At 39.1% G+C, this 12,882-nt stretch overlaps 1 protein-coding gene across 1 annotated transcript in view; it reads right to left on the bottom strand.

The window, feature by feature from the left end:
- csf3r (colony stimulating factor 3 receptor) overlaps positions 1 to 12,882 on the bottom strand; it is a 40,211-nt gene that overhangs the window by 10,364 nt on the left and 16,965 nt on the right. The window contains exons 8-10 of the mRNA XM_073871835.1: positions 5,802 to 5,875; positions 862 to 1,060; positions 560 to 742 (exon numbers count right to left, since the gene is read on the bottom strand). Of these exons, the coding sequence (XP_073727936.1) occupies positions 560 to 742; positions 862 to 1,060; positions 5,802 to 5,875 (456 nt within the window). The remainder of the gene's footprint in view (positions 1 to 559; positions 743 to 861; positions 1,061 to 5,801; positions 5,876 to 12,882) is intronic.

Below are 12,882 nucleotides of genomic sequence, written 5' to 3'. Positions count from 1 at the left end.
ATTTATTTTTAAGACAAATTCAACCATAATTAAAAGTGTATTCTGTGTTTTATTTAGGGCAAACAAATCAGTAAAACTAACTACCCTTTTAATTCTGCACATGTTTGTCATTAAATCTGTCTATAAAGAAAAAGTAGACAAAATGGTTGTGTTATTAGTCAGAAGGATGAATGTTTTATGAACTTGCATAATAAAACTGACCCGAGTTCACCTAACCATATTAGACACTGGTCATGTGTGATGCAACTCCCCCTAGTGGTGAATCATCTGAGTTTCAAAACGTTTCCAAACAGTTATGGCGTAATTAAGCCTTGTTTGCTAAAATTACGTGACAGTTTGAAGCATGCCCTGAACCACTGATTCAAAACAAACATTTTTTTAAGATTTCGAAGCCTCAAGCGGCAGAGTTTGGAAAGCTACAATCACTACACGCATCGGGACAACTGTGATCAATGTAATACTGATTGTGGAGTTACACTGCTAAACAGATTTCTGTGTTCAGGATTATTTGGGCAACACAATTGGGTAACACAAGATTTTACAGTTTTTTTAATAATACCTGTTACTACAGTACTTGAGTCATTTTTTGTCAGCAGTGTAAAGAAGAGTTTTGGTGACTCGGTGAGAGATCTCCACTCCAGCACGTATCCCATGACACGAGAGGACACCAAGCTTTCCCATACTAACAACACTGATGTGTTAGACTGGGAATGCACAATTAGATTCGACACAGGGTCCAGTGCTAGAAAAGACATAGCTCAAGAATTATGTGGGAATTAAAGACATTGTTATTATTTATACACACTTATCTTAATTCTAAATATAAAACATATATATATGAATATAAAGAACTCTGTATACCTTTCATACGATACACTGGCACTTCAGTAGGAGTAGACTTTCCGCATCTATTACGTGCTGTCAGGTAGACCTTTTGAACCCACTTACTGATATTGAAAAAGCAGTGGTCTTCAGTTGTAACACACAAAGTCTGCTTAGGCTTCTTTGATTCGATAATATATGAGAGATTCTCGCTATTTGCACGAAATTGTTGTGATGGCTGAAATGAGATGTGAACATAATATGTAACGTAGATCACTGCTATGATTATCTGCAAATCTCAATTACAAGTGTTTAAAATGTAAATTTCATGATACCTGGGACCTCATTTATAAAGCGTGTGTATGCCAGTTCCTACGCAAAGGTTGTGATCTATAAAAAACAAACTTTTGTGACGGGAGATTGTGCGTACCTTTAAGCAAACTCTGAGCCGTGCGTACGCACATTCTGGAGACAAGGGGAATTGGCGACACAGATGGTAAGGTTGTGAATTTAAGTGAGATTGAAGAAAGTAAATGTCAGACGAATGATTATAATTATAGATGACGCACACATATAATTTCACTCCATATCATACGTTAGATCCACGTTATCGTGAAGATTATATCCAGCTTTGTTATTTGCCCTTGTACTGAGTGATAATTGGTTCATTTTGGCCTACATCTTTTTGTAAAATCTTAAATCAAAAATAAGTTTTAATATTTAATCAGCGCATAATAAAACCGGCATGAAAAAAACATGCGTTTGCCTAAAACACAAAAAAATATATTTACTCACACATGTGCAAGTTATTAGAAAAAAACGGAGATCGCTAAATTAATATGTCTATTAGTAAAAGGAAATTACTATTTATGTTTTTATATTAAAATTATTTCTGCTCTTTGTAAATCAGAGGAAAACGCTTGTGCTGCTGGAGAAGAACGCGCATATATCAGAGACATATATTAGACCATTGGTTTTCAAACTGGGGGCCGGGGCCCCCAGGGGGGCCACGAGATGGTGCCAAGGGTGCCCCAGTTTTATGACATTTTATGAAATACATTAATTTATCAAGAAATCTGTGTAATTAAACCTAAAAAAATAAGGCTACTAACCAAAAACATTACTTTTTTGTATAATTTAATGTTTTTTTTTTTATTATTAAAATGTTGAGTTTTAGAACAGTTTTTGTCACAAATTTTCTTTGGGGACCCGCAAAGGAATGCACCGTACACAAGGGGGGCCGCACGGTGAAAAAGTTTGGGAACCACTGTATTAGACCACTAATTTATGTTGTGCAATGTGTTAACCAGTGTCGGGAAAGTTTACTTTCACAAATTTTAAAATTAACTAGTTCAGTTCATAGTTCATATTTCAAAATTTTGAACTAGTTCACAGTTCCAAAAATGTTGTGCAATATGTTGTGCAATGTGTTAACGATGAGTCAAACTGCTGTAAACATATAAATACTGTTTTTTTTTTTTTTGGTGTACACCATTTTTGGCTTTTGGGCACACATAAACTTTCAGTAGGGATACTACGCACATTTTTATAAATGAGACCCCTGGGCTGTATTTGATTGAATTCAATACAAATACCAAATATTAATTGATATACAAATAATAAATAAGAATAGGAAATAAATAAATAATTTAAATGTACAGAGCAGTCAAAAAGAATTCAGACAGCCTTCACTTTTTAAAATGTATGTCACTTGCAGCCTAAAACTACAATTAAATTACTTAAACTTGAACTTAAATTCAGTACCCCAAAGTGAAAACATAATTTTAGAAATGTCTGTGAGTTTATGAAAAAAAGAATATTGAAATATCAAATTTAATTATAATACTGGCCACATTTTTAGAAAACAATAGCATCTATGAAAAAATTCAGGTAGGATTTATGCCCCACCACAGCACAGAAACAGCAATTTATTAAAAGTAACAAATGACCTCCTCTTAGCATCCAATCATATCTCTCATATTACTGGACAGTAGTGCAACTTTTGACACCATTGAACCCTTTATTCTATAGAGTAGAAAATTATGTTGGCAATAGTGGTCAGGCATTAGCCTGGTTTGAGTCTTACTTGTCAAATCGTTATCACTTTATTTATGTAAATGAGGAAAAGTCATATAACTTTAAGGTTAAATAGGGGTACCACATGGATAATTTTTCTTGGTCCCATCTTCTCACTATATATGTTTCCCCTTGGAGACATTTTTAGGTATAAGCCTAATTTTATCATCACTGCACTGGCTGCCTATTAAGTATCATATAAATTCTAAACCTTGCTAATATGATTAAATGGTCTAGCGCCTCTGTATCTTCGCAAGCTACTGTCAAAGTACAGTCCACCGCATTCACTGCGGATTCATAATTCTGGTTTCTTAATAGTATAGAATAAATATAAATCATCTAAAGGTTGATATTTCTCCTACTTAGCTTGTACTTAGTTTTTATCTGCACAAGTGGAGTTTTGGTTCTTTGCCACTGTTATATATCAACATATAGCGACTATGTCTGTTCCCCAAACAAACAAACAAACATAAAGCACCATCAAAGCACCTTTTAAATCATCACATACAAATATGAGGTCCTATCCTGTTCTCGTAATATATGTTACCTCTGGGAGATATTATCAGAAATCATAACATACAGTTTCACTGCTATGCAGATGACACACAGCTTTACATCTCCTCGCATCCTAGCGAAACACAAAATTTTTCTAAACTATCAGACTGCATCAGCGATATAAGTGACTAGATGTCACATAATTTTCTTATGCTAAACTCCAATAAGACAGAGAGAGATACTTGTTATCGAACCGAATCGCTACAAATATAATATGACAGATTACAAGTTGCCCATAAATGGCTGCACTGTAGTGCCAACCTCCACGGTTAAGAATTTAGGTGTGATGTTCGACAGCAGTTTATCCTTCGACAGCCATATCTCCAATGTCTGCCGCACAGCATTCTTCCACCTTAGAAATATCTCAAAAATACGCCATATGTTGTCTGCATCAGATGCAGAGAAGCTTATCCACGCTTTTATGACCTCTAGAATAGACTATTGTAACTCGTTACTCGGAGGATGCCATGCAAAACAGGTCAACAAGCTTCAGCTAGTTCAAAACGCTTCTGCAAGAGTTCTTACTCGAACTAAGAAGTATGACCGCATAAGCCCAATTCTGGCATCTTTACACTGGCTACCAGTTAAATATCGTATACAATTTAAAATATTACTAATCACCTACAAAGCCTTAAATGGCCTAGCACCCTCATATCTTAGAGAATTACTATCAGAATACAATCCATCACGTGCATTGCGGTCACAAAATTCTGGCCTCTTAATTATCCCTAAAATATCAAAAGTGTCTAAAGGTGGCAGATCCTTTTCCTACTTAGCCCCTAAGCTATGGAATGATTTACCAACCGACGTCCGAAAATCAGAGACAGTAGATAACTTTAAATCTAGACTTAAAACTTTTCTCTTTAACAAGGCTTTCAAATAGTTGTTTTAACAATGGTACTTATCTCCTAATAGCTAGCTTGTACAACCTAATAAATAAATAAATTAATGAATAAATTAAAACCTTTTCTTTTTTCGTCAACACTTCAAAGCATGGTAAATCTCATTAATACTCTTTAGTAATATGCTGAAACTTTGAATTGGTTTTCGACTGAGTCTTAACTGCCAAATATGGCCGGCTTGCAATTTTGGCCTTTTCCCATGACCTTAAAATAGTATGTCATACAGAACCGTTTGCCACTGTACGTTAGCATTAACGACGGCAGTGGGGCCTCTGGCCTTAGTCAAACGAGTTCTGTTTCCGTTTCTAAAATCATTAACTATATGTAATACACTTAACCAGCAATAGTTAGCCTGTCCGGAACCGAGCTGACTAAAACCACATTACTGTGTGACACTTGTTTTCTATGTGAACGGCCCCTACGCTAATAAGATTTTGTGTCTCTCTCCCTGTCTCGTCCTTGATCCCGAGGACGAGACAAACAGATCCAGTTCCGGTACATGTGAAAGTCGGCACACAACTGATCTACTAGCTGTTCTTCAACGTGATGTCCAGCTGATGCCTGACCAAAGACCACCGGCAGATCCCGCTTAATCTCCGCTTAATCTCCGCTCAATCTCCTTCCGTTTCAATGTGTATATATATATATATATATATATATATATATATACCTCCCAAGGGTTTTTTCCTCCTATGACTTTTTTTACTTCCCCGGCTAAAATTCCGGGTTTTTTTTCTCCTAGGGGGTTTTTCAACCCGGGGAGGCAGCCTTTTTGGGCTTAACTTCTATACGTTACATTAGTAATACGTTTGTTTATAATGTTGATTTATAGCCGTAGCAAATTTAACTGCTTGTGCTATCGTTTATTATGTTGTGCTATCTGTCGATTTTCTGTGCTTTTCACTGCATCTATTATGTAAAGCTGCTTTGATACAATTACCAAATTGTGAAAAGCGCTATATAAATAAAATTGAATTGAATTGAAATTGAATTGAATGATTGATATAAAATAGGAACAATATACCAACTGATTTTACTCAAATAGTAAAATTTGGCCTGCTTAACATTAGATCGCTTTCCAATAAAGAACCTATTGCACTGTGCTTAACCGAAACCTGGGGTAAAATAAATAAAAGCGCTATATAAATAAATTTAAATTGAATAACAAAATTTGAAAAGTGAAGGGGGAGTAAATACTTTATGAATGCACTGTACAATCACTGTTAATAGGATACTGGCAACACTCAAACAGATTTGAACTGTGAACACTAATAATTGTAGTTTTGAAAGGGAAATGTGTTTTTTTTTATTTTTGCTTGATACATTAGAACTGTTTTCCTTTATAATCCAGGATCTCTGCTGTCATAGATATTTGTAATGGTTAACAACGTGATGTAATATAAAGTTAGAGAAGCATTATTTTCCAGGGTATGTCCATGTTCTTACCTTCCAGTACAGCTGTGCAGTAACACCACCATCAGCTGGTACTTTAAGCCATGTGTCCAGACGACCACTTGGAGCTGGAAAAGGAGAAATCAGCAATAGCGCTGGTGATTAACTGAAGCCTTTAGACCTGGAGTGTCTAGTAGTGTTCCTCCACAGTTCCAAACACTAATCGAAAACACAACTGAATCACCTCTTGAAAGTGTACCTCAACTGTGAAGACCTGTATGTTGTAATACTTTATATTTGCTATCTAAGCCACTACGCTGAAACGCGTTGATTTGTACAAAGCTCATCCTTCTGAAAAGCGCAGTGTCCTCCGATTGGCCAGCTACAGTACGTTGTGAATACCTCTGTTGTCACCCGGAAATGTGACGCTCCTTAGATTAACTCCCAATGCAATACTTACAGGAGTTAATTTCGTCTTTACTACCTTACATTTACTAAAATAGATCCAAAGATGTGTTTGTCTGAAAGATGGACAAATGTTTCTTTGATTGCTTGAGTGGGATTAAATCATGGGTTAATTCTGATATGGGAGGCCGAATTTTAACGTTTAATTATCTTTAGGGGCCAGTTGTTCAAAAAGTTTAATCTGGATCAAAATTATACAGATTTGGAAATCCCATGTTTTGCTATTCAGGATTAGGTAAACCATCTCACTTTTGTCCTGGTTTTTCAAAGCAAAATAGGATTGGATCAACCTGATCCAGATTCACACTTTTTCAGATTAGCAAATCTGGATTACAATTGTTTTATATGGGATCACATGTCAATGTTGACTATAAACTATACAACAGGTCACTAAGGGGCGGTTTCCCGGACAGGGATTAGCTTAATCCAGGACTAGGCCTTAGTTTAATTAGGAAATATAACTAGTTTTAACAAATATGCCTTACTAAAAATATTACCTGTGTGCATTTTGAGGCAAAACAAAGGGCCCTGGTGTATTTTAAGATATGTCAGTGCAAGTTGTTTTCAGTTTGGACAGCTCTTAAAAATGTTTTAGTCTAGGACTACACTGTAAAAAAATTCTGTAGAAATTGCAGCTGGGTTGCCGGTAATTTACCGTAGATTTAAGTTTATGTTTTTTACTGGCAACATTTTGTTCAAAGTTAAATTAACTTTAAACATTTACAAGTCTTTGTCTTTACAGAGTAAAACTAAAAAACAGCATCAAGCAAAACATTCTGGAGAACAAAATCTGAAGCAAAAAACAGAAAAAGGTTGATGATGATTTCTGGTTCCCAGAATGCTTTACATGAGGCTGTAATTGTATATTTTTATTTTGTAAAGATAAAGACTTGTTAATATTTAAAATTTATTTAACTTTGAACAAACTCTTGCCAGTGAATAACATAAATGTTGATCTACGGTAAATTACCGGCAACCCAGCTGCAATACCATTGTAATTTCTACGGATTTTTTTACAGTGTAGTCTAATCCCTGTCCGGGAAACCGCCCCAATGTGTTTTACTTGAAGAGACAATAAAACACAACTTTCCCTTAATTTTTCTCTTAATTTATTTTAATTGAACATTGTCTGTTCTTCTGGCCCACAAAAAACAAACAAATATAGTTTATACCCAAACACATGAATTTTAAGTCATAAAGAGGCTAAATGTCTGGTAGTTTACATTTGTAGAGATGCTGGTTGTTAAAACTACTTTTGACTGGTCTCTAATGATTGTGATTGTAATACTTTACAGTGCCCAATGACAGCTAAAGATTACTTTTCTTAAAATTAAATCATTTGCTATTGACTGCTCTATGAGGGATTTATATGGACTTTTTTCTTTCTTAATTGACTGGAACGTTTAAATGGTATTGTCATGGTCCTGTCTTCAAGTCACAGTTTTAAGTCATAGTGACAGGATCATGGCAGCCCAATGTTTTGTGTGAGAGCACTGGCTTTGTTTTTTCATTGCCATGTGCTTTCTGTCTCGTCTCCTGACCCCGCCCCCTTGTTTCCTCGTTAATTATCCCATCATTGTTTTATTCATGTCACCTGTTCCCCTCTTGATTTTGCTCCCCTATTTAATCCTCTTGTATTCATTGTCCTGTGCTTGTGCTTTGTCTAAACTACCTGTGAGTACGTTGTCGTGTATTTCAAACCTAGTCAAGTTATTTGTAGTCTAGTTGATGCCCTGTTTTCATTTGTTGTGAGTCTAGTCCAGTCAGTGAATAGTGTATCTTGGTTGTTACATTTTGCCCCCTTGTGGGTATTGTTTTTCTCTTTATTTAATAAAGTTCTGTGTTTTGTTTAACGATTGTCTGCAATTGGGTTTGTGTTCTGCAAAACCTGACAGAAGCACAAGCCAACAAGGAACCCAGCAGACATGAACCGCCGTCTGGCGAGGAGAGGTCGGGGTTTCGTCCTGGAGTGTGAACCGGGTCCTATTTGGTATGATCCTCTCGTTTATGGACCCGAGATTAACTCCAGGCGGAACCCGACCAGAGCTGTCGAGCCTGTGCCCCTCTCATCTATCCCGGAGGGACGTATTATGGGAGTGTTGGCGCCCGGCGGTCCAGAAATTTCCCCTCCAGCTCTAGAGAGCTCCTCCCCATCTATGTCCCTTCGAGGGAAGCGAGAGAGGAGGATCTCCTGGGAGTCTTCGTCTGGGGGGTCCTCCTCCGAGTTGGTCACGCCACCTCCTCCACTCTCTGCAGCTCGTCCACACAAGAAGAAGAGGAGGAGGAGAGGGCTGCCGTCTGCGCAGCCTCCGCTGCAGCCCCTGGAGAGAGGAGGATCTCCTGGGAGTCTTCGTCTGGGGGGTCCTCCTCCGAGTTGGTCACGCCACCTCCTCCACTCTCTGCAGCTCGCCCACACAAGAAGAAGAGGAGGAGGAGAGGGCTGCCGTCTGCGCAGCCTCAGCTGCGGCCCCCGCCGTCTGCGCAGCCTCAGCTGCGGCCCCCGCCGTCTGCGCAGCCTCAGCTGCGGCCCCCGCCGTCTGCGCAGCCTCAGCTGCGGCCCCCGCCGTCTGCGCAGCCTCAGCTGCGGCCCCCGCCGTCTGCGCAGCCTCAGCTGCGGCCCCCGCCGTCTGCGCAGCCTCAGCTGCGGCCCCCGCCGTCTGCGCAGCCTCAGCTGCGGCCCCCGCCGTCTGCGCAGCCTCAGCTGCGGCCCCCGCCGTCTGCGCAGCCAACCGCAGCGGCCCCTGTCACTGTTCCTGTGTCGTCTCCGCAGCCAACCGCAGCGGCCCCTGTCATGCCCCTGTCTCGTCTCCGCAGCCGTCCGCAGCGGCCCCTGTCATGCCCCTGTCTCGTCTCCGCAGCCGTCCGCTGCGCCCCCTGTCATGCCCCTGTCTCGTCTTCGCTGCCTGCCGCAGCGCCCCCTGTCATGCCCCTGTCTCGTCTTCGCTGCCTGCCGCAGCGCCCCCTGTCATGGTCCCTGTCTCGTCACCGCTGCCAGCCGCAGCGCCCCCTGTCTCACCGGCTCCTGTGTCTGCCCCTTTATTGCCCAGAGACCCTGCCTTGTTTCCCATTGTGTCTCCAGTCCTCCCCACCTCAGCTTTTCCTCAGTCTGCCCCCTCTGGACCTACCCCACCTAACAGGACCCCCAAGCCTGTCCGGACTCCTCGTCCCAAACCCTCTACCTCCGCCCCTGGACCCAGGATCCCTTGCCCTCCCAGCTCCACCCCACCTGGACTTCCTAATGTGAACTCTTTTGTTACCCCACCCCCTCCCTTTAATTATGTTTTTGTTGTGTCACCCCAGCCCTGTTATTGTAAATTGTTGTTTGCCCTTGTGTTTGTGTATTATGTTTTATTGGCTTTTCTCTGTTTCCCAGTATGTCTTGTCTCGTGTCTAGTGTGTTCCCTTGGGGGACGCAAGGTGGCGTCCCTTAAGGGGAGGGTCCTGTCATGGTCCTGTCTTCAAGTCACAGTTTTAAGTCATAGTGACAGGATCATGGCAGCCCAATGTTTTGTGTGAGAGCACTGGCTTTGTTTTTTCATTGCCATGTGCTTTCTGTCTCGTCTCCTGACCCCGCCCCCTTGTTTCCTCGTTAATTATCCCATCATTGTTTTATTCATGTCACCTGTTCCCCTCTTGATTTTGCTCCCCTATTTAATCCTCTTGTATTCATTGTCCTGTGCTTGTGCTTTGTCTAAACTACCTGTGAGTACGTTGTCGTGTATTTCAAACCTAGTCAAGTTATTTGTAGTCTAGTTGATGCCCTGTTTTCATTTGTTGTGAGTCTAGTCCAGTCAGTGAATAGTGTATCTTGGTTGTTACATTTTGCCCCCTTGTGGGTATTGTTTTTCTCTTTATTTAATAAAGTTCTGTGTTTTGTTTAACAACAATTGTCTGCAATTGGGTTTGTGTTCTGCAAAACCTGACAGGTATAGCTCAATGTTATACTTTATCATTATAAGGATTTATCAAGAGCAACATTTCAACAAAAAATTATACATTTATAAATATTACATGATAGAAATGTTGTATTGTAGACTCACTGTAGGTTTGTATGTTTTAGTAAAATCTTTTTAGAAGTTTAATTACACATTTGTTCCTGAAATCCACCCTTCTGATGGGATCAGTATAATCCTACTTTTTGGGATCAAACAAATCCCAATCTTGCTAAAAAGTTTTGAACGACACAAAGTGATGATTTGATCCAGATCAAAACCTAGATTGGATTTTGTGATCCAATCCAAATTCAGAATTCATTTTCTTGTTTTGAACAACCCATTCTGAAATTTTGATCTAATCCAATAGCCGAAATCCAAATGGATTATTTTTGAACAACTGGCCCTAGATGATATTTTGTTGTCTACTGATCGGATTTGTGTGTGATTCTACTGAACAAACAGCATGTAAGTAATGACTTCATGAATTTCGTTACAAAATTAAGCTATTCAGAGTAAATATTTAAGCTTTGCAGTCACCAACCATCTTATCGAATAGTACACTGAACAAAAGAATGCCACATGAACAACTTCCGTCATTTACCTGGAGGAGCTCACAAAACTAATAGAATACTCCAAAACATTGTTGTGCAAAACATTGTTTTGTATATTAGGGCCTGTTCCTACAAAACTACTGAAAGAGGTTTTCCCAGCAGTGCCGGAATCAGTACTAGATTTCATTTTTCAAAACACATCTTGAACAGGGAGAACTAATTTTAGACCAGTTTCAAATCTCCCTTTTCTCTTTAAAATACCAGAAAAAGCAGTGGTTAGACAATTTTGAACATTCTTAGAGAATAATAGTATGTATGAAACATTTAATAAGGATTTAGGCCCACCATAGCACAGAAACAGCAATGCTTAAAAGTAAAAAAATGACCTTCGATTAGCATCCGATCATGGTGCAACTTCACTTCTCATACTACTAGACCTTAGCGCAGCTGTTGACAAAATAGATCATACAACCCTACTTGATACTGTAGGTAACCGACTGCTATCACTTTGTTTACGGAAATTAGAAAAAATCACGTTACTCTCAGGTTAAATATGGCGTACCGCAGGGATTAGTTTTAGGCCCTATCCTCTTCTCGTTATAAATGCTACCTCTAGGAGACATTATCAGGAAACATAACATCAGTTTTTTTAGGTTATGCTGACGACACCCAGCTGTACATTTCATCGGAATCTAGCAAAACTTATTGGTAATTCCCTTATGCTTATCTCCAATAAAACAGAGGTACGTATTATTGAACCAAATAGATCCAAACAAAACATCTCTGATTACAACTTGTCCATAGGTGGTTGCACTGCTGTCTTCCCCTGTCAAGAACCTAGGTGTGTTGTTCGATAGCAAACTATGACTGCTGTTATTATTAGTATTGTAAATCATTACTGGGTGTTGTCACACGAACCAAGTAAACAATCTTCAGCTGGTTCAAAACGCAGCTGCAGGAGTGCTTACTGGATCTCTGATGTATGATCAAATTAGCCCAATTTTAACATCTCTACGTTGGTTGCCGGTTTAGTATTGCATACAATTTAAAATACTGCTTATCACCTATAAAGCCTTAAATGGTCTAGTAGCACCTCCCTATGGTTAATTAATATCAAAATACAATCCATCATGTACATTGCAGTCGCAACATTCTGGTTTAAAATGACACACCAGGTCATTTCAAGCAATCCTGAAAACACTAAAGGTTACATCGACTTTAAACATGTATGGTTTGATAGATTAACACTTGCATTGGCTACAGTACAAACATCATAGTTTAAGTAGAGACATGTAACTCTTCAATTAAGAGAAAACGTTTCCCTGCCAATGATGCTTTCCTGACGAGTTTTTATGGTAATCTTTAATTCCGCTATTAAAAACTACACAATTTATAAAAAACTGAAGCAAAAACTATTTTTCAGCATTTAAAACTCTGTATGTTTTGATAACAGTTCTGTTTTCTCCCAGAGAGTTTTATTAAAGGGACACTACATTTTTTTGGAAAATAGGCTAATTTTCCAGCTCCCCTAGAGTTAAACATTGGATTTTTACTGTTTTGGAATCCATTCAGCTAATCTCCGGGTCTGGCGCTACCACTTTTAGCATAGCTTAGCATAATCCATAGAATCTGATTAGACCATTAATAATGCACATATAAAAATAACCAAAGAGTTTCGATATTTACCTTATTTAAAACTTGACACTTTTGTAGTTACTTCGTTTACTAAGACTGACAGAAAATTAAAAGTTACGATTTTCTAGGCCGATAAGGCTAGAAACTATACTCTCATTCTGGTATAATTATCAAGGACTTTGCTGCCGTAACATGGCAATGATATTACGCAGCAGCCGAAAATAGTCCCCTTAGTATCTTTCAATAGCAGGGAATACATTCTGAGAGTAAAAATAAGTCTTGATGCAGCACTGTGCAGATTGGTTGGTGCACTGAATGACACAGCTCTGTGATGTAAACTGTTGGCTTTGTGAAACGTACCTCGCCTGTGGATGGAGAGGGGTTGGAGTAAAGGGCTAGGTTCAAGAGTTACATGTCTCTACTAATGTAAACAAAATGGTGTCCTCCAAATGAAAATACTTTTTCTAAGTTCATTAAAACTGTGATATTTGAACTGTTTGTAATGTAGCCAATGCAAGTGTCAAACCATACATGTGTTTATAGTTGAGG

Source organism: Misgurnus anguillicaudatus, chromosome 10, assembly GCF_027580225.2.
Source record: "Misgurnus anguillicaudatus chromosome 10, ASM2758022v2, whole genome shotgun sequence".
NCBI classification, from domain to species: Eukaryota; Metazoa; Chordata; class Actinopteri; order Cypriniformes; family Cobitidae; genus Misgurnus; species Misgurnus anguillicaudatus.
Note: the sequence above shows the minus strand (reverse complement) of the source record. Positions and strands in the feature narration are given on the sequence as shown.